This window comes from Netta rufina (genome assembly GCF_964035555.1).
Source record: "Netta rufina genome assembly, chromosome: Z".
Taxonomy (NCBI): Eukaryota; Metazoa; Chordata; class Aves; order Anseriformes; family Anatidae; genus Netta; species Netta rufina.
This window is the reverse complement of record NC_140126.1, coordinates 33,192,475-33,211,694: the sequence shown is the minus strand read 5'-3', so window position 1 is coordinate 33,211,694 and position 19,220 is coordinate 33,192,475. Positions and strand designations below refer to the sequence as shown.

The 19,220-nt window shown below is 38.3% G+C and overlaps 2 protein-coding genes across 5 annotated transcripts in view; both read left to right on the top strand.

Moving 5' to 3' along the window:
- TJP2 (tight junction protein 2) overlaps positions 1–8,927 on the top strand; it is a 65,239-nt gene extending 56,312 nt beyond the window's left edge. For all 4 annotated transcript variants that reach the window (XM_084305232.1, XM_084305230.1, XM_084305231.1 and 1 more), the window contains 9 exons: positions 699–794; positions 902–981; positions 2,285–2,495; positions 3,438–3,538; positions 3,913–4,125; positions 4,498–4,608; positions 5,605–5,937; positions 6,380–6,465; positions 8,003–8,927. In XM_084305232.1, the coding sequence (XP_084161358.1) occupies positions 699–794; positions 902–981; positions 2,285–2,495; positions 3,438–3,538; positions 3,913–4,125; positions 4,498–4,608; positions 5,605–5,937; positions 6,380–6,465; positions 8,003–8,171 (1,400 nt within the window). In that variant the 3' untranslated portion in view covers positions 8,172–8,927. The remainder of the gene's footprint in view (positions 1–698; positions 795–901; positions 982–2,284; positions 2,496–3,437; positions 3,539–3,912; positions 4,126–4,497; positions 4,609–5,604; positions 5,938–6,379; positions 6,466–8,002) is intronic.
- Positions 8,928–17,372: 8,445 nt separating this feature from the next.
- LOC311221143 (interferon alpha-2-like) lies at positions 17,373–17,963 on the top strand (the record flags this gene model as incomplete). The annotated part of the gene is made up of 1 exon (XM_084304953.1): positions 17,373–17,963. The coding sequence occupies exon 1, from the start codon at positions 17,409–17,411 to the stop codon at positions 17,961–17,963; it is 555 nt and encodes a 184-aa protein (XP_084161079.1). The 5' UTR covers positions 17,373–17,408.
- Between the last annotated feature and the right edge of the window lie 1,257 nt (positions 17,964–19,220).

Here is a 19,220-nt window from a genome sequence, read left to right as displayed (position 1 = left end):
AGAGAAAGTAAAAGCCAAGTATCTTTAGTAGATTGTCCGGATGTCATTAAGGTTGATGTCATCCATCTCTTCTGGATGCTCTCATTCTAAATTAGCTATATTGCTGGTGATGTTGGGCAAGTCGAGATAATTTCCTGGATATTTGCACATGATAGTATTGTGTGGAAAAAAAAATAAAACACAGTAAAACATATTTTAAAGAAACTCTCAGATGAAGACTGAGTAATGGGATGGCATTCACCCACTAATCTGTAAGGACTATGCTTACAGTTGTTTTGACGTAAACATAACAGAATTATGCATTTCTTTTGCTTCTTTAGGCTACTCTGCACCTGATATAGCATTTGTATCTTTATTCACACAAATCCCACTAGGTCAGGGTTCATGCTATTTTGCTGGATGGAAAGATAGCTGAAGATACACTGTATTTTTAGAATGTAGAATCCTCTCAAACTGTCATCATTAGGAGGAATAAGAAAGTTGTTAAATTTAAATACGCCTTCTCAGCTGATAACTTTCTAAATGAATTATACTGTTGCACAAACTTTAAAGAAATAAAATCTGTTAAATGTTTTTAGTGGTATCTTCAATGAATTCCTAACCTTGTGTACTAGCTGAAGATCTTTTTTGCTGCTTTATGTGTAGGTATAAAACCAATCTTACCCTGCTTATCTTCTCTCCAAATATTTTTCTTTCAGCTGGTTTTAAGAGACCTGTTGTGATATTTGGCCCTATTGCAGATGTTGCTATGGAGAAGTTGTCAAATGATTTGCCTCACCTATACCAGACAGCAAGTAAGCTCTCCTCCTAGCTTCCTCATCATCCTTAAATGAGAGAATGGTTAACTTGATAACCATAGCCTCCCTGCTATTATAGATGAACTAAAATGTTGTCTTTGCAGAGACGGAGCCCAGAGATGCAGGTTCAGAGAAGTCAACTGGGGTAGTGCGTTTGAACACTGTGAGGCAAATCATTGAACAGGTAGAGTATTTCTCCATGAAAATTGCTTATACTTAAAGGGAAGTTGTTTGATTTGTTTGCTCCTAAAACTTGAGAGTCCTCAAATCTTCACTACATCTATTTCTGTGATAAGCAGAGTTGGCTTAATGGTAAGGCTGTCTTGAAATGTGTTCAAGAAGAATTTCTATGATTCTGGTAGCTGTCCTCTAAATGAGAAGGTGAACCTGACACTAGAAATTAAATTCTCCTATTTCAGTCCTTTCTGAATTTCAGCAGAGGCATATCTACTTTGTACTGTATGCTTCTTGAATTTGCCAGGGTGGTCTTACTGCCATGCAGTGCTTTACTTGCCCTTACTGCCATCAGAAATGTAGCATTTTTTACAGCTGTCACAATCACTTCCCATTCAATTCATACAGTGGTAACTATAAAGCAAAGTGATGTGTACTGGGACTGCACTGACTGTTTTCATAATACTGTTTAGAGATCAAATAGGTAGGTTGTAATTAAAGCACTTTAAAAAGTAGGCTAAGGAATGTACTGTGCTTCTTATTACCTTGAACCCAATAAAAGCAGTACCAAAGGGTTTAAAATGTCCCACAGAAGTCTGTACAGAGTTCATGCCCCACCACAGCACACATCCCATTCATCTTGACCGTAGAAGTAGCTGAGAAGGAGTATATATATATATATATATATATGTATATATATATATATACATATATATATATATACATATATATTTATATATATATATATAAATATATATATATAATTTATATATATATATAAATATATATAATTATATATATTTATATATATATATATGTATATATATATATATATATGTATATATATATATATATACACACATATATATATATATATATATATATATATAAAGAAAAAAAAATTGAGATTTACTTCTACTTTTTACTAAGTGTAGGTAAAACGCCACAGTTAGCACCCAGAAAAGTTGTGGCAGTGGAAGCTGTGGTATGGACAGGTAAAGAGAAAAGCTAGTTAAATTCACAACTTATTTTAAAATATAAATATATGGTGGAATCCGTACATTTAACTTAACAGGAGAATTAGTTAATTAACATAAGAATGTGGACATTCAGGCAAAAGTTGTTCGGAAAAATGGAGCTGAAGGGAAAAGGTTGCCTGCTGTGGCTTCTGAATGTAATGTAACTGGGGGAAAAGATCCCAAATGTTATGGTCTTGTGGAGGAAAGCATCCTAGTTTTCCTAGGGTGCCATGTTCCGTTCACTGCCCTTTGTTCCCCACAGGCAGAACACTGACTGAGCTTTCTTGTTTACAGGATAAACATGCTCTCTTGGATGTGACTCCTAAAGCAGTGGATCTCCTAAATTATACCCAGTGGTTTCCAATTGTAGTCTTCTTTAACCCAGACAGTAAGCAGGGTGTGAAAATCATGAGACAAAGGTTATGCTCCACATCTAACAAGAGCTCAAGGAAGCTTTATGAGCAAGCAAACAAGCTGAAGAAAAATTGTTCCCACCTCTTCACAGGTAAGGAAGAAAGTGTGTCAAACCTGCTTACCAAGAGAGTAGTGGATGCAACTGTGTAAGTCTCAGACATCCACTTACTCACATGTATTACTTTCTCACATGTATTAACTCATATGTGAGAAAAATCTGAAGTAATTTTCTTCAGACAGGCTCTTCTGTGAAGCTGTTTTATTCATGATTGCAATGGCGGGTGTCCTGCCAATCAGGAGCGCATTTTAGTAAACAAATCATAGCCTTTTATTCCCTATTACCCAATGCCTGATCACCTCCCCTGTTTCCTCATTGGCTGAGTACTTCAGCTTCACAAGCTACTTGACACTTCTCTATACCATATATGTACAATTTTTCTTTTTTTCAACCCTTTAATTTCTCATTTCCTATGTTTTGAGAACTTGTGATCTTTGTTTTACTGTTCTCACACTGCTCATCCTGTTTTTCTCAATCTTTTACCTTGTTTTGGAACTGTGAGGCCTCCTACTGTCTACTTATGTACTTAACATTTCTCCTTATTATGACTACACAACTACCTTGGCCTACAGAAAAATAATTCTGCAAAAACTGTAAAAACACAACTTAGTTTCTCACAGGCATCCACTTACTGCTCTGTATATTATTAACTCATGTGTGGGCTGGAACTAAATGGATGTGAAAGTACAGTGATGAGCCATCTCTTTGACTTCTCAAAGTTCCTTGTTTTGCCAAATTATAACACAAAAGAAATTGAGAATCAGCATACTGTCATTCAAAGGCAATGAGTAAGTCAGTTAATAAGCTTGGGGTGTGGACAAACAATAAAATAAAAATACTTTAAGTCAGTGATCTAAATGAAGTATCTGTTTAACACTCTCATCGTACTAAAACAAAAAGTTAAACAGAAAAGACCAAATAAATGACCACATTGCATTTGCTGTGTATATATACTTTTTCATTCAATTTTTACAGCCACCATCAATTTGAATTCAGCCAATGACAGCTGGTATGGTAGTCTGAAAGACACAATTCAGCAACAGCAAGGTGAAGCAGTATGGGTATCAGAAGGAAAGGTAAGCAGTCAGTCCACACTCAGCAATACAGGTATCTCAGGATAATTTCTTGCAGGAAAAACTGTTCAAGTTTTTGTTTGCCTACACTGGGTAAATTGGACAAGGAGTGGGTTAATGTCTGTCTTTGTAACCCAAACTGATCTAGTATTGTTCTTTCTGTTATAATTTGGAGCTTTCATCACTAATGCTGTGGCTTAGGGAAAGTGGCAAAGAGGACTTTTACAGGTCTTTCCTTTAAGATTCTGCATTAAGATTTCTTTTGGTTTTGCAAGATCATTTTTAAGGAGCTGTTTAGCATGACTTTGATACCTAATTAGTCTCTAATTCTTAATTCTTTAGTCTTTATTCCTTAATTCTTAATGACTTTTCTGTAGATGGATGGCATGGAAGATGATGCAGACGATCGCATGTCTTACCTTACTGCCATGGGCGCTGACTATTTGAGTTGTGATAGTCGGTTGATCAGTGACTTAGAAGATACAGATGGTGAAGGAGGTGCATACACCGACAATGAACTTGATGAAACCATGGATGAACCAAGGATTTCATCTGTTAGCCGGTCCTCTGAACCTGCGCATCACGAGGAGGTGAGGCGCCTAGATTTTCAACAAGGCTGGGTTTTGGACTTCATGAAAAAAGCCCAGTATGTATGGCGTAGGAATAAAAAGGAGATTTCTCTTGCAGTTTCTTTAAACTGCAGCATTATGTAGTAGTGTTTCAGAAGTACCTAGTGTATAACAAAAGTAATAATAACTCTGCTTTTCTGCCTAAACTGTATAGATTTCCTGATTATGTCTCATCACCTTGTACGTGACAATTATATCTGCAGTGATTGTGATCAGATTGCTGTCAGTCACCTGACTCTCAGTTACCGTTCCCAAATTAGTAAACTTCAAAGAGACCAAAAATGGTTGAGTACTGGATACTACTGTGATTTTACCTCTTATTTTCTTCTGCAGAACGTGAGGAAACTTAGCTCGGAACCAAGAGCTCAGCTGAGGAAAGCTGGTAGCAGAGAGATCCTTAGAGAACCTAGTCCACCTCCAGCATTCAAGCCAGAACCACCTAAGGTAAATTTGTAGAAACAGATCTGAATACATAGTTTGCTTTCTGGAGAAATTCCAGGGTGGCACATCAGGAAAAGCGAGGAGAATGATCAGATACTAGAAAACAAGAAAAATGTGGAGAGAGAGAGAAAGGATGAAGGAAGGGGCTACAGAGCCTAGCAGTAAGAAAAGGGATTAGTTGTCTTCAAATGCATGTGATCTATATTTGGAAAAGGAACTACACTCCTCTTTGTTTATTCTAATTAATTGAAAGACACTTTTTTAGAACAGCAAAAACAAATCTAAGCTAATCATCAGGAAAAGTATTATCTGATGGTCATTATTGTGAAATGCAAAATCAGAATCTAGCATCTCTGAAATCAGTCCCCATCCCTAAAAATTATTAACTGGCTATGCAAACCTTGCTCCAAAATGATACGTGGAAAACAAAACAAAACTAAACTAAACAAAAAAAACAGTGCTTGGAGTCTAAATTCTACTCCTTCTACACCTGATTTCTCCTTACCCCAAAGTCTTTTCTTTATGAGGGTGGGTGCCCTTGCAGTCTGCATTCAAAATACATTCAGTGTGCTTTGCCAATGGAGACTGGGCAGAGTCAGACACATGTGTGGAAAATAATGGTGGAATAGAAAACAGGCATGGTTCTGTGCACTCCTAAACTCTAGGGAATGGTATTCTGTGGTAGGCAGGATGGACAAATCAGCTGGGAGGTACTTATTCTCTGTGTTGTCCCCTGTGACATGTTATAGTTCTGGTGCTCTTCATAGAACTGTACAAACACATCTAAATGTGCTGCTCTTCTGTAGGGTGATGTGTAGTTTATGAATGTATGGCCAAAATGTTGCAGCAGTTCAAATACCTTTTCAAGTGTTACTTTGGATGAGAATCAACTATGAATTAAATACATAGGGAAAATTAATCTCAGACTAAACCTTCATTTGAAAAGAAAAATTGTGAAATTGCTATTGTAAACATAGTTTACATTTTTAATACTTCTAGGGGAAGTTACAAAACAAAGAGGATCAATATGACATCCCCAAAAACTCTGACTCCAAAACAAGTAGCATCAATGCCAGCAGTGAGACTTCAACTGCATCAGTTAAAGCAGCACCACCTGTTTCTGCGAAACCTGCTTTTGGACGGCCTATCCTAAGAAACACTCAGCCAGCAGTCCCAGCTGCAGAGGAAGAGGAGGAAAAGTTGGAAGAGGAAGGAAGTGAACAAGAAAATACTCCAAAATCTGTACAGAGGAAAGTCAAAATATTTGAGGAGATGAATCAGAAGGCAAAGATTCAAAGAATGCAAGAGCTACAAGAGGCCCAGAATGCCAGGGTACGAAGAGATGCATTCTCCCCTTGCTGTACTTTCCAGCATGCAAAACAGCCTGCATCCTGAAAATGAAAATCTTGCACTTGCATTGTGTTGATGTGTTGATTTTGGGAGGAGAGTTGTGGTAACGTACACAACTAGAAGTATCATTTCTTTCATAGAATATAAAGATTTGGATTTAAAAAGAGGCTATATTTTTTTAGGCTTCTTATTGTAGCTATAGCAAACTGTCTTTTGAAAACACTCCTGCTCTTGGCACTCCATTATTTTCACATGTAGTTTTAATTAGTACTCTAGCAAAAGATCATGCAGCTGTAGGAATAGTTTTCCGTTTGTGCTTTAATTGTTTCAGATGTAGCTGTGACCTGCTTAGATCTACAGTCTATGATTTCTTAATGGATAGACTAAAAAAGAACAGTTATTTTCTCCAACTTTTTTTTTAAAGCTTGAAATAGCCCAGAAGCACCCGGATATTTATGCTGTCCCTGTCAAAACACAGAAGTCAGAACAGAACTGGCCCCAACCCATGAGGTAAGGTATATCCAATTTAAAGTATTCTGTCTGAATTGTTTACTTCACCAGCAACAAGGAACTGATCTTGCCATTTTTTTTCATAAAAAACAATCTTACTTTGGTATATTGCTTTGTTGTGGTGCCACCAAGATTACTGTATAGGTAGGGCAAAACTTCAATGAACTTTTTGTTTTTAGGATTTTTTTTTTAGTTTCTTCATAGTATTTGAATTACCTAGGAAGAAACACTGTAATTACTTAACACTTAATTACCTAAGTGCTTAGTCAACTGCAGATTTATTGTGTGGGTAAGGAAACCAAGGATGAAACTTTGCTGAAGTCACTCATCTAGTCACTCAGCTGAGGAGAGAACTCTCTTTTTTAATCTGACTGGAGTCTCATGAAAGTTGGAGCGTCTTTCATTAAAATTCAGTGAGTTCTGGATCGTCTGATCATGGTGTCAGTTTACCCCTGGGTTGTCACCTATGCGGGACCTAATACACTGTGATAGATTTTGCTTTCTTCTCCGCAGAGTTCTGAGTTTCTCTTGCTTCTTAGTTACAACCAATAGAAGTGGGACATTTTCTTTCTAAAGAGTCAAATCCTTTGATGTCATAGTATATAATTTAAAATGCAAAAATTAAAAACAAAGTAATAATTACTGGTTTTCTTGCTGGATTCAAAACAGCATACTTTTTATGTTGGTTTACAAGTTTTTTAAGAAGTAGTAAAAAAAAGTCAACTTTAACTGTATATCCAGAGTTATTTGCTTAATTGCAGGAATCAGTGCTGTTGCCATGTTGGAGAAATGTTAATGACTGACCTTGAGGAAGTTTCCGAGCACAGAGGCAGTATGGGAAGAGGGCAACATCTTATTTATGTACAGTGTGGAATTGCAAAAATCGTGGCTTTTGAAACTGGGGAAATGCCCTTCCTTGGCAGATTTTATCTATGTATATCTGCTTAGTGTCACTGTAAATGGGTAGCATCGCAGTGTATAAATAGCAAAAATATGGGTTATTTCTGCTTATTTTTTAAGAATAAGAGCCCTAATAAGAACCTTGAATGAGGAGAGAATGCTATCAAGAAATGTCACACAAGAAGTCTTCAGACCTTGAGAAAGGAGACTGAAGATGCATAAAAAGGAAGCAGGCATAGAAAGAATGATGCAAAAAAGTGTGAGGAAAATGTCAGTCAGTTGGGGGTAGCAGCAGGAGACTGAAAACTTCTGTGCTGGGGGAATAAAGCACTGTAAAGCTCTTGAACAGGGTGGATGAGTGGTGGAGCAGTTAATACTTTTAAATTTGTCATTCTTCCAGGCATATTGAGTGGGTCAAATCAGAACGTGAAGCTCTGGCTTGCTGAAAATCAGATGCCTCTGTGGAGGCTTACCATGGCTATGCAAATGATGTAAAAAGGGCTAAGAGGGGCTTAATTTGCTCCATGTGCCTTTCTAGGTTGTATGTGGCCATAAAATCAATATTGGATATAATTTTTTTTTCAGCTTTTCAGAGTAGAATTAAACTCTCTCTTTTTCCCTTGTCTTGCTGTGTTAGCTGCCGTCCTCCAGAACCACAGAAACCTCCTACCAGACCTTACCTAGAGAATCGTGGCAGTTGTGGCAGCGATGCAGAGGAGGAGGAAGAGTACCGCCGGCAGCTATCAGACCACTCTAAAAAGGGGTACTATGCACAGCCATCCAGATACAGAGACACAGAACTGTAGGCTTTCTAGTATGTGAAGTATAACGCTGTTTTGAGGTTCTCTTCTTTCACAGCCAAAGTGGAGCAGTAGTTAGTCTTGAGAAGCTATATTTTTGTTGGGGATAATTAGTTGGTATGCTACACAACTTAGACATATCCATACGCTGAAACTGGAAGACTTCATTTTTTGGGGATATTATTTTGTTAGCATCTAAGAAAAGAAATCACTATTGCCTAAATGCTGTTGCCTGTTTTACAAGGACCAAATCCTGTTTAAAAGTTTGTGTTAATTCTTAGTACCTTAATACTTTAACACGATGAAAACCTTTTCTTTTTTCCTTTTATTAATGCTGCCTTTTGGGGCTGTTTGGCTGTGTTATGAAAGTATGATCCAGGAGATACACTTCTTGATGCAATAGAAATAAATTTGAAAGTGTATTTAAAGAACAGTAAGTGCCTTTAACAAGAAGCATTTTAAGTTGTGCATTTTGACATCTGATACTTGTGAAAAGTCATAACACGCTAAAGGGGGATTGACACTTTTACCTAACTTTTGTATCAGTTTAATGGCAACAATTTACCTTGCGTGTTGTTTTTCTAAGTTCGTAGATGTATATGCAATATTTCATAAATTCTGACTGTACATAATAAAGGTGCAATTGACTAGGTTGGTTGGAAAAGACCAGGATGTGCTGAAACTGAGAAAATGATGTAGAAATTCAATCATGTATTAAAATTTACACAGACTGCAAATAATAAAGAATATATTCTAGACAAATCTTGTGTATCATATTTTTCTTCTGAACAGCATTAGTCTGCTAGAACCTCTGACTTCTGTAAATGTATTTGCAGCAGTGAAAAACTGCACTGTTGATATATCTTCCTAGTGTTTTGAAGCATCATATATATTTTTCTTTCTGTTTTAAAATAATACCAACACAGACCTGTGCCATTTAGTGTTTAGCATATTAACTTCTGCCTCCCCATTCCTTCTTTTAATCCTTAATTTGCTATATAGAAAAGAAAGTCTTGAAAAGGTTGTAGAAAATATACTTTTACTCATGTTATAGAAAACATGGTTTTCTAATGCTCTTTAAAAAGTACAAAAGGTGGAATTTTCTTGCTGAAACAAAGGAATAGATGCATCTCAGATGAGGAAATGGCTGCTCACTGTAGTTGACTTTCATTAAGCCTTTTTACACTCAAGACTGAATTTGTTGGCATTACAACATTTTTTGTTCCAGCTGTTCTTAGATGTGCGATCACCCAAATATCCGTATCAGAACTGTCTCTGCAGTGGTTACATACTGCAAACATTAGATTGTAGCTAATAGCTTGGCTGAGTATAAGAACGCTAAAATGAGTCATGATCATTTTATGATCGGGCGATCAGCTGTGGGGCAGATGCCTTCTGCAGCGGAGCGGGGGATCGTGGCGGGCAGGGGAGATTCTGCTTCAAGGCCACTCAAGGGAACTGCCAGGACCTGGCAGCTCTCGCAAGAGTGGTTGACAAGGCGTTGGTGGAGCCAGGAGGGCCCCTCCACTGTTGTGCAAAGGCAGCCGCTGGACCAGGGGCAGTCATGGCACAGTGCGGTAGTTTGTGCAGCAGTTCGTGTGGTTAGGTCACAGTGGTGAGCTTCTGTGAGAGACTGGTCATGGCAACTGGTCGGCAAAAGGCCATGATCACATTGCTAAAAAGGAGGTGGGGACCCAAACCGAAAAAGTCCCTTCTCAGGCTGCTGGGAGTGCCAAAGCTTCACACTGCCTTTGGGCAGCTGCAGAGGTAGCAATTGCATGAGATGTGAGCAGGTGGCATGAGATGTGAGCATGGTAGCTGAGCTCCAAGAAGAGGTGGAAAAATTGAGGAGCATCTGGAATGCAAAGAGAGAGAGGGAACTGTGGTGCCAAGCTCTGGTCTCTTCTAAACAAGAAAAGGCACCAGGAATTCCCCAACGAGAAGGGAATGCAGTACCAGTCCCTCAGCAGACACAAGGCAGAAGCTGCAAAGATGTGAATGATTGGAAACAAGTCCAGGCTTGAGGTGGCAGGACAAATCTGCCTTCACCCATCTTACCCTATCATGTAGACCTGAGCAACAGGTACTAGGCCCTGGAGGCTGAAAGGCAACTGATGAGTGGAGAAAACAATGATTCCCCTCCACCAGAGATACTGCCAGGGTCAGAAAGGCTAACCCCCTGTATCAAAACCACAGGCAGGAGGAAGAAAAGGTGCGGTTTGGTTGTGGTAATTCCACGGCAGAGGGAACAGATGGTCCAATATACCAAAGGACCATCCTCTGACAGAAGTCTGCTGCCTTCCTGGGGCCTGGGTTACAGATGTCACCAGGAGACTTCCCGGCTTGGTTTGATCTCAGAGTATTACCCATCACTAGTCCTACATCTGGGAGGAAAAATGGTAAAGCATAGCCCGAGAGCATTCAAATGGGACTTCAAGGAATTGGGATAGATAATTGGGAACTTGGGTGCACAAGTCATCTTCTCCATTCTTCCCAGTACTGATAGCAACGGGAACAGAAGGATACCGTCCATTAACATGTGGCACCATTGCTGGTGTCATCACGAAAATTTTGGGTTCTTTGGTGACAGGAAGCCTTACATGACATCAGGCTTGCTAGCATCCGACAGGATTCATCTTTCCCAAAGGGGAAAGTCCTTGATCATGAACTGGCAGGGCTCATTGATGGGGCTTTAAACTAGATTGATGGTAGAGGGGGATATCGTCAGGGATGCTAGCGATAGGGTACAGGATGATATGTCATCCCACTCATGCCAGTAAAGGATGCTCAGAGCCTAAAGAGGGAACAGAGCTTAACAGGAGAGCTACTGTAGGCCCACGTGGACAGCGTATAATTGCCCCATCCAGAAAGGCAGATGCATTGGGAGCCCAACTCAAATGCCTCTATGTAAATGCATCCAGCATGGGGAATAGACAAGGGGAACTGAAGGTGTGCATGCAGTTACAGGTCTGTGATCCTGTCACAATTCCTGAGACATGAGGGGACAGCTGTCATGACTGGAATATGGCCATGGACAGCTTTATGCTTTTTAGGAAGGACAGGCCAGGAAGGTGAGGTGATGGAGTTGTTCTTTATGGGAGTGAGCGACTGGAATCTATGCAGCTCTGCCTGGGGGGGGACAAAGTGCAAGTCAAGAGCCTATGGGTGAGGATTAAAGGGCAGGCCAACAGGGGTGACATCGTGGTGGTAGGTGTTCACTACAAGCTACCGGATCAGGAAGGAGCAGATGAGGCCTTCTATAGGCAGCTGCAAGTTGCCTCACATTCACAGGCCCTGGTTCTTATGCAACCCTGGATTTCAAGAGAGCTAACTTTGACCTCTTCATGGACCTAACTGGAGGACTCCCTTGGGCCAGGGCCCTAGAGGAAGAGGGGACCCAGGAGAGTAGGCTAATAGTCAAGAACCACTTCCTCCAAGCTCAGGATCGGTGCATCCCTACAAGAAAGAAGATAAGCAAGGAGGTCAGGAGACCTGCATGGATGGGCAATGAGCCCTTGGGAAAACTTAAATGGAAAAAGGAAGCATACATGATGTGGAAGAAGGGACAGACCATGTAGGTGGAATATAGGGATATTGTCAGAGAATGCAGGGCTGCAATGAGGAAGGCTAAGGCTTGTTTAGAATTGGTCCAGCATAGAGCCACAAAGACAACTAAGGGATTAGAGCATCAATTCTATGAGGAAAGACCAAGTGGTCTGGGCCTGCTTAGCTTAAAGAAGAGAAGTTTGAGAGGGGATCTTACCAACGTCTACATCTACCTGAGGTGACAATATAAACAGGATGGGGTCAAACTCTTCTCAGTGGTGGCCAGTGATAGGACAAGGGGTAATGGGTATACACTGAATCACAGGAGGTTTCGTCTCCATATGAGGAAGAACTTCTTTATGGTTTGGGTGACAGAGCACTGGAACAGGCTGCCTGGAGAGGCTGTGGAGTCTCCTTCTTTGGAGTTATTCAAAACCTGCCTGGATGCCATCCTGTGTAACATGCATTAGGTGACCCTGCTTGAGCGGGGGGATGGACTAGATAGAGGTCCCTTCCAACCTCAGCCATTCCGTGACTCTGTGATCATCAGTTCTTCAGAGTGATTTTTGCCCTACCCAGGATCTTTGCTGCATTCAGTTCAAGGACAACAATTCATTAGTGAATAATTATTCTTTTTTTTTTTTTTTTTTTTTTTTAATAAATAAAAAAAAAAACTTGTCAGTATCCAGTAGGTGACCTTACTGGTTATCATGGTCAACAAATAGTAGAAAAATATACATTTACCTTTCATAATTTCAAACAAAATTCTCAGTGAACTCTGGCTCATTTCTTAAAACCAAGAGGGAAGCATCTGTTGAAATACAGTGCGTCCTGATCAAGATGCTATGCTGTAGTATCTGCTTAGTATCTGCAGAGCAACTTTGTAGTTTGGATGACACACAAAACTAAATGTTGATGTGAAGCTCATCTGTTTGCTTCTTTTTTTTTGGTGTAGGAGCGAGAGAAAATTTGGGACTGCTTCTTCTTCTACTTTTATTCTTTCCCTATGGAGGAGGAGTGGTCCAGAGCGTTGATGGTGGAGGGATGGGTTGACTCAGAGTTCATGTGGCAAAGCAGAAATGACGACAGAGCCATTTCTCCTAACCTGTTCCTGAGTTTGGAATCCAGTCTGTAAAGAATTCTGGCAGTATGTGGCTTTATTTTGCTCAGCCAGTTTTTTAGTAGCAGTGCCATGTAACACAGAACAAGTACTACTCCTTTACAAGTTAACAATGGAGTTAAGGGGAGAAATGTTCAGCTTTTACTCTACTTGGAGTATTAGGGTGTCTGAACTTTGAAATCATGTTTTGGTATTCTGTAGGATAAGGAGTCTGTTTTTGTTTTGCTAGTATAACTTTGTCTGAATCCTAAGAGAAACCAAATCTCAGCTGGCATCCATGGAATAGACTTTGGTCTTGGAATGACCAGCTTTCTCTCTTCTATGATAGAAGGCTTAAGACAAAGTAGCTCTTCCCTTACTGTCTTATTTTGTTGGGTTTTGGATTAGTTAAGTTATATTTTGTGACATAACTCAGTAGAGCCAAATTTTAAAAACTATTTGCTCCTGCGTTGCTCAACTGTTAAAGAAAAAAAAAAAAGGAAAAAAAAAAATGCACTTGCTCAAGCAGCACTGAATGTTCTTTGTTAGTTCCCCTTGAACATGGTTGTAGGCTGGAATTTTACCATGGGGTTTAAAACCTGTTTCATTTAATTTAATTCCAGGGTATGGAATTCAGTTCTGGTCTCCAAAGCATAAAAAGGGTGTTCAGGTACTTGAAGACGTCCATACACAGGAGGCCCAGCAGGAGGCCTGGAGGATATGCCCTGAGAGGGGCTTGTATTTGCTTTATTTTTTTCCCATTTTTCTTTTATATACTCAAGTATTTTTATGGCTTTTGTCATGGTATTCTCCAGGGCAGCCTTTATTCTGTTTAGATTTCAATAAAAGCTCTATTCTCATGTTCACCTGTCTCTGATAGTGTCTGACTTTTTGTGATAACTAGAAGAGTTTTAAAATCATTTCTTATCTTGTGCATTTGTTTCTGTCAAGAAGTGTTTGAACAGTGTATGGTCTGATTTCTTGGGTGGTCCTTTGGGAACCTAGGAGCTAGACTCACTGATCCTTGTGGGTCCCTTCCAGCTCAGGATAATCTATGATCTGTAATTTTTCTCAGTATAAAAAGAATGTGAGAGTTCCTCTATTTTATGAAAGCAGTTGTCAGTCATAGTCCGGTAATTCTCTAAAAATTTAGAGAGCCATGTGTACTAAAGAGGGTAAAGTCTGAGTATTCCTACACAGCAAATGCCCATTCAGCGTGGTAAATCAAGGCACATCCAACAAGGCAGCCAAAGACCCTATCTATGCCCAGTGGTTTTGACAGCTCGTGTAGCAAGATGCAAGAGCCTCAGGACAAAAAGACACCCTTGGTGAGTGCTGATGTTCAAGTTGTCAATACAAGAAATTGAATATACTCCAGCTAATTTAGTTTCTTACAAAGTGGAGTTTAGGTCCTGCTCCTCTTTATGCAGAAAAAAAAAAATGCTGACAAACCACAGTGTATTTTATAAGTAAGGCAACAAATCTTTAGTGTCATAAATGGAAATTGTAATTTTCTTTTTTACTTCCATGCTTTTAAAAAGTAGGTTTTAATAATTCCCTTTGCTGCTATTTCATTGAGGACTGCTCTGTTAAATCTCTTTTCTGGTAAACTTTATTTGTAGTACTTTTTGTTAGTTATTAGTTAATACCTGTATTTGTAGAATTGTATTTTATGAAACAATACTTTGCAAAAGCAAGCATCTACTACACAAATTACTTATGTGAATTACTCCAGCATAAGACAAAACAGTTACATGGTATGCCAAGTTGGGAAGGTCACATAGCTGAGCTGGATCTTATCTTCTTAGTGCAGGCTGTGATATTGATTATGAATTAAATTGCAGCATGTAAGCTAAATTAACTGTGTTTTAACCATTTTAAACTACAGAATGCATTCTTCATATGGCAGATCTTGTATATAAATTTCCTATCCTTATCCATCCTTGTGCAGCAGCTCCAGAGATGGTATTAATCATGTACAATCCCCCTTATTAAGATACTGTGTGTCGTGACAAGCTGAGCTTGTTTGGATTCCTTGGTGGCATGCTGACCTCTTAAAATCAGTGTGTTTTGAATGAGGTAAAGGAGAAAGGAAACTGAGAGTAGATTAAATGTTGAGAGGAACTAGTTATTTTGATTGGAGAATTAACGTTTCTATTCTGCAGGAATGTTCCTGTGCACAGCTCCATTTGCCAGCATAAATGTAGCTTAGACTTAATGCATGCCTTGGTGCCTGAGATAAAAGACTCCATGTCATAAGAGATAACAAATAGTCATCCCAAATACTCATTTCATTATACAATGAAATTACAAACTTCCTTTAGGGAAGTGAATTGTGGCAATTTGAAGGTGGTAGAAATTCATAGAATTGTGCATATTTTTTTATCTCTAGTCTTACACTCCTGCAATGAATACATGCAGCAAGATGACCTTTTAAGACAGAGCTGCTTGAATGGAATCACAGATCAGGTACTTTTTTTTACATGAATGACTTATTAGGTATACTTGGAAATACAGTTGTGCTTTGTAAACCTGTTTCCTCTTTTCATTCTAGGTTAGAGTGGGCTTTGCTTCAACCACAGAGAAATAACAAAAGCATTCTGTGCTGCAGCTTCATAGCACTCAGCTGCCTCTTCCAGTAATTACTTTAAATGAACTTTTTCTGAATTAAACAATAAAGATGGATGATTAGGGAAGACTCTCATGAGTTATGCAATATTCTTACTCTGCTCAGTACAAAAGATAAAAAATTGAGTGGGGAAGAACAATTTTTTATTATAAAAGATATGAAATGGGAATGGTATGTACAGCTCTTCATTCAAAGGGAAACCTGTAAAAAGTATTTTGGAAGAGAAAAGAAAGAACTTGTGTGCCTGGGAGTTATAATAAACATGAACAAGTTTATCTGTTTAACATCAGTAGAAGAATTAAGATCATATAATGATTATAGCATGGAAAAATATACTTGTGTTTAACTTACGGAAGGTGGTGTAGTACTATGAAATATTTTGCTTAAGCTAGGTACATTTTTAATTGATTTAATGATGATTTTAATATGTACATAACTTCTACAGCTGTATTTTTGCACGTAATATGTCTCCATGGCCATTTTGTATCTAATGACAGCAATGCACTTTAGGTCTGTTTTTCCAAGTATTGAACATTCCCACTGAGTGAAAAGATTTGGTCCCATTTTACTCACTTTATGTCCTGCTTTGGCTGTTGTTACCCTTTTTGTTTAATACTGCTGTTCCAAAGTGATGATAGGGGATTCATTTGTTCTTCACAGTGGCAGTACGTCCAACTCAAGCTTGCTTAAGTAACAGGAGGAAATCAAAGGATTTTCCTCATGTGAACAATTGTGCTCATCTTAATTTGTAACTTTTCAAAGCCTCCCAAATACATGTGTGCTGAACACAAAGGAAGCCCTAAAACAGTACCAGAAATCTGCTCAGAGTGATTACGAGACTAAGAATGAAGCCAGCCACATAGCGATGGGTGGCATTGCAACAGCTGCACAGAAATACAAAGCCAGATCTCAGACTAAAAATCCAGTTTGTCTGGACCTCTTGATCCAGATGTAATCATCTGCCTTTGTAGACTGCCTTTGCAGTGAGCTATGTTTGTACAGAAGGCTTGGAGAAACAGCTAAATGTTAATTTAAGACTCACTTTCATCAAAATAAAATCAAAGGCAGGTGCAAGATTTCACAATGTGCTGTGATAGTGCTGGCCTGTTCTACTATATGGCTAAAGAAAGCAAATGGCTGTATTTTAGACCATTTTTTGTCTCCGTGTTTGTTCTCTCTCCATTTAACATCAGAATTCAGACCTGTGCTCTACTGTCATTGATATTATTACTCAATTGATCATATGGAGAAAAATTATAGAGACTTACAGTCTCTAAAAGGCCCCATTTAATTACCACCATACATATATTAAAATACATATAGTTATATTAATACTAATACACATATTTTTATATATACATGTCTTTTAGTGATATATTCAAAGGACTATTGTCCTTTGAATTTAAATGGATGAGAGAAACATGAAGGGAAAGAGAATAATTTCCCGGAATAGGTAGAGAGAGTTCAGCTGAATTTTGGGAGTGTAAATCCTGTCAAAGAGAGAGGCTGACAGTAGTTTTTGGCAGGTCCCTGGCCCATCATTGACAATGCTGTGTTTCAACATGTTTTCCCACTGCTAAAATATTAAGAAACTAGGATATTTCTCTAGCATATTCTTTTAAATTCTCAGTACAATTACCACAGAATTTTTGAGGAAGAGGGATCTAAGATATATGTACAATCTAAGATATACATAACATTCTAATATCCAGCTGAAATAAAAAGAAAGTGGCAAAAAAAAGACAATGAAGTCATAAAGCAGAAAATGAAAGTAGTAAGTGTCAAAAGCATACACAAGGGGGAAGACCTTAAAAACCAAAAAATGATGAAAGAAAACTTCTCCTACAGAATAATTAAATTTCATAATTTTGAAGAAACAGAGACGTCTATTAATAACCTTCAAAGCAATCCAGCCTGTCTCTCAGGATTCATATACAGGAAAGGAGAAGCATAGCAGCTTATCTTTACCATGAATACTTTTGGCTTGGTACAAATTGGCCTTATTCTGTTGTGCACCACCACCATGTCAAGTCTTAACTGTAATCACCTTCCTTTACAGCAAAGAAAAGCGATTGAGAACAGCCTGCAACTTTTGGACAAAATGGGCAAAAAGTTTCCGCATCGTTGTCTAAGAGAGAAAATGTCCTTCAGATTTCCTGAGCAAGTTTTAAAGCCCAAACAGAAAGAAACTGTCAAAATGGCCATTGAAGAGATCTTCCAACACATCTTCTACATCTTTAGCAAAAATCTAACTCTAGCTGCTTGGGATGGGGCAGCTCTAGAACAATTCCAAAATGGACTTTATCATCAAATTGAGCAATTGGAGGCATGTATAACTAAGAAGCAAACCCAGTATTTTTGGATTAAAGAAATCAACAGGCTGAAACTGAAAAAGTATTTCCAAAAGATAGACTGTTTTCTTAAAGACAAGAAACACAACCTGTGCTCCTGGGAGATCAGCCGTGCAGAAATAAGGAGATGTCTTCAATTGATTGATAAAGCCGTGAGGAAGCTTTACAACTAAGGTACAGAGATTTTGACCTGTTATAATTTAGCTTTAGATTTAATTACATTGAATATTTTTTCTATGATTATGATTTTTCTATGATTAAATGATTATGCTGCTAACATTTATTTTTGAAAATGTAATATATTATTCAATGTCAGTTAACTTTTATTTGGTGAGCAGGATATATATACTACCTATAAAATAATCTGTATGACTTTTCAGTGAGGGTTACTCCATAGGAAAGGATGATAATTATGACAAATAATGTTATTGCATGGTGTTTTCTGCTGTGAAAATGTGCTGTTCCTTTCCATCTCTATTTCACCAATACACAGAGGATCATTTATTTGTGAATGGACTACACATCATCACTTTAGAGGAATTATTAGATTTGTACTGAATGAGTCCACATGAAAAAAAAAAGTGGTGTACTGTTTATTTAAATGGGCCTGGTTTATGTTGATACCATTTATTATTCTTTCAAGTGCTATATGCTCTTTTCTAAGAATATATCTTTTTATACATTTGGTCCATTATAAGTTTGCTTTGTTCAGAGAGGTAAAGTAATTCTAGAAGGAATTGTCCACACAATAAATTGTTTGCAGTAACTATAGCTTCTGCAATAACTTCTCAATTGCATACTCTTACTTGTAATTAAAGTATCTTTCCTTCATCTAACTTTCTGTGGAGAAGGCTTCTTTTCCATCCTGCTGTGTTCCAATTCACTTTAACTGCTTTCTCAAATTTGATTCCATTCCAATTCACTTCCATTCAGTGCTGTCCTTTATTGTTGCTTGAAATCTACTGCCCTTTGCTCATAAACTGACCTACAGAAACACGTATTCCAGCAAAGTTTCCCCCCAAACCACATAGCCTGGAATAGCAATATAAACAAATTTCTTGAAATAACCTGCCTATACTTTGTAAAAGTCCAATGATTTCTGCAAGGCCAAATCAGGATTTTACCCTTGAGAAATTGTCCCTGGTTAACTCCATTTCAAATGATTGTGTTTTCCCTAGTTTCTTGCTATATGTTAGTCAGAGGGAGAAGAGTTACATCCAGGTTGTGTTACCAACTGAATTATGGTAAGAAGATGTTAAAAAAAAAAAAAAAAAAAGGCTACTATTTCCTGTAGCCAAAGCTGATGAGCTCTGGACACAGGCTTCTGGGTCCAGCATAAAGAAACAGGACAGAGTTGTCATGGCCATAGTTCCCAAGGAAAGGAAATGTCAGTCATAAAGGGCTGTAATTGCTAGGGGTTGCTACTAGCA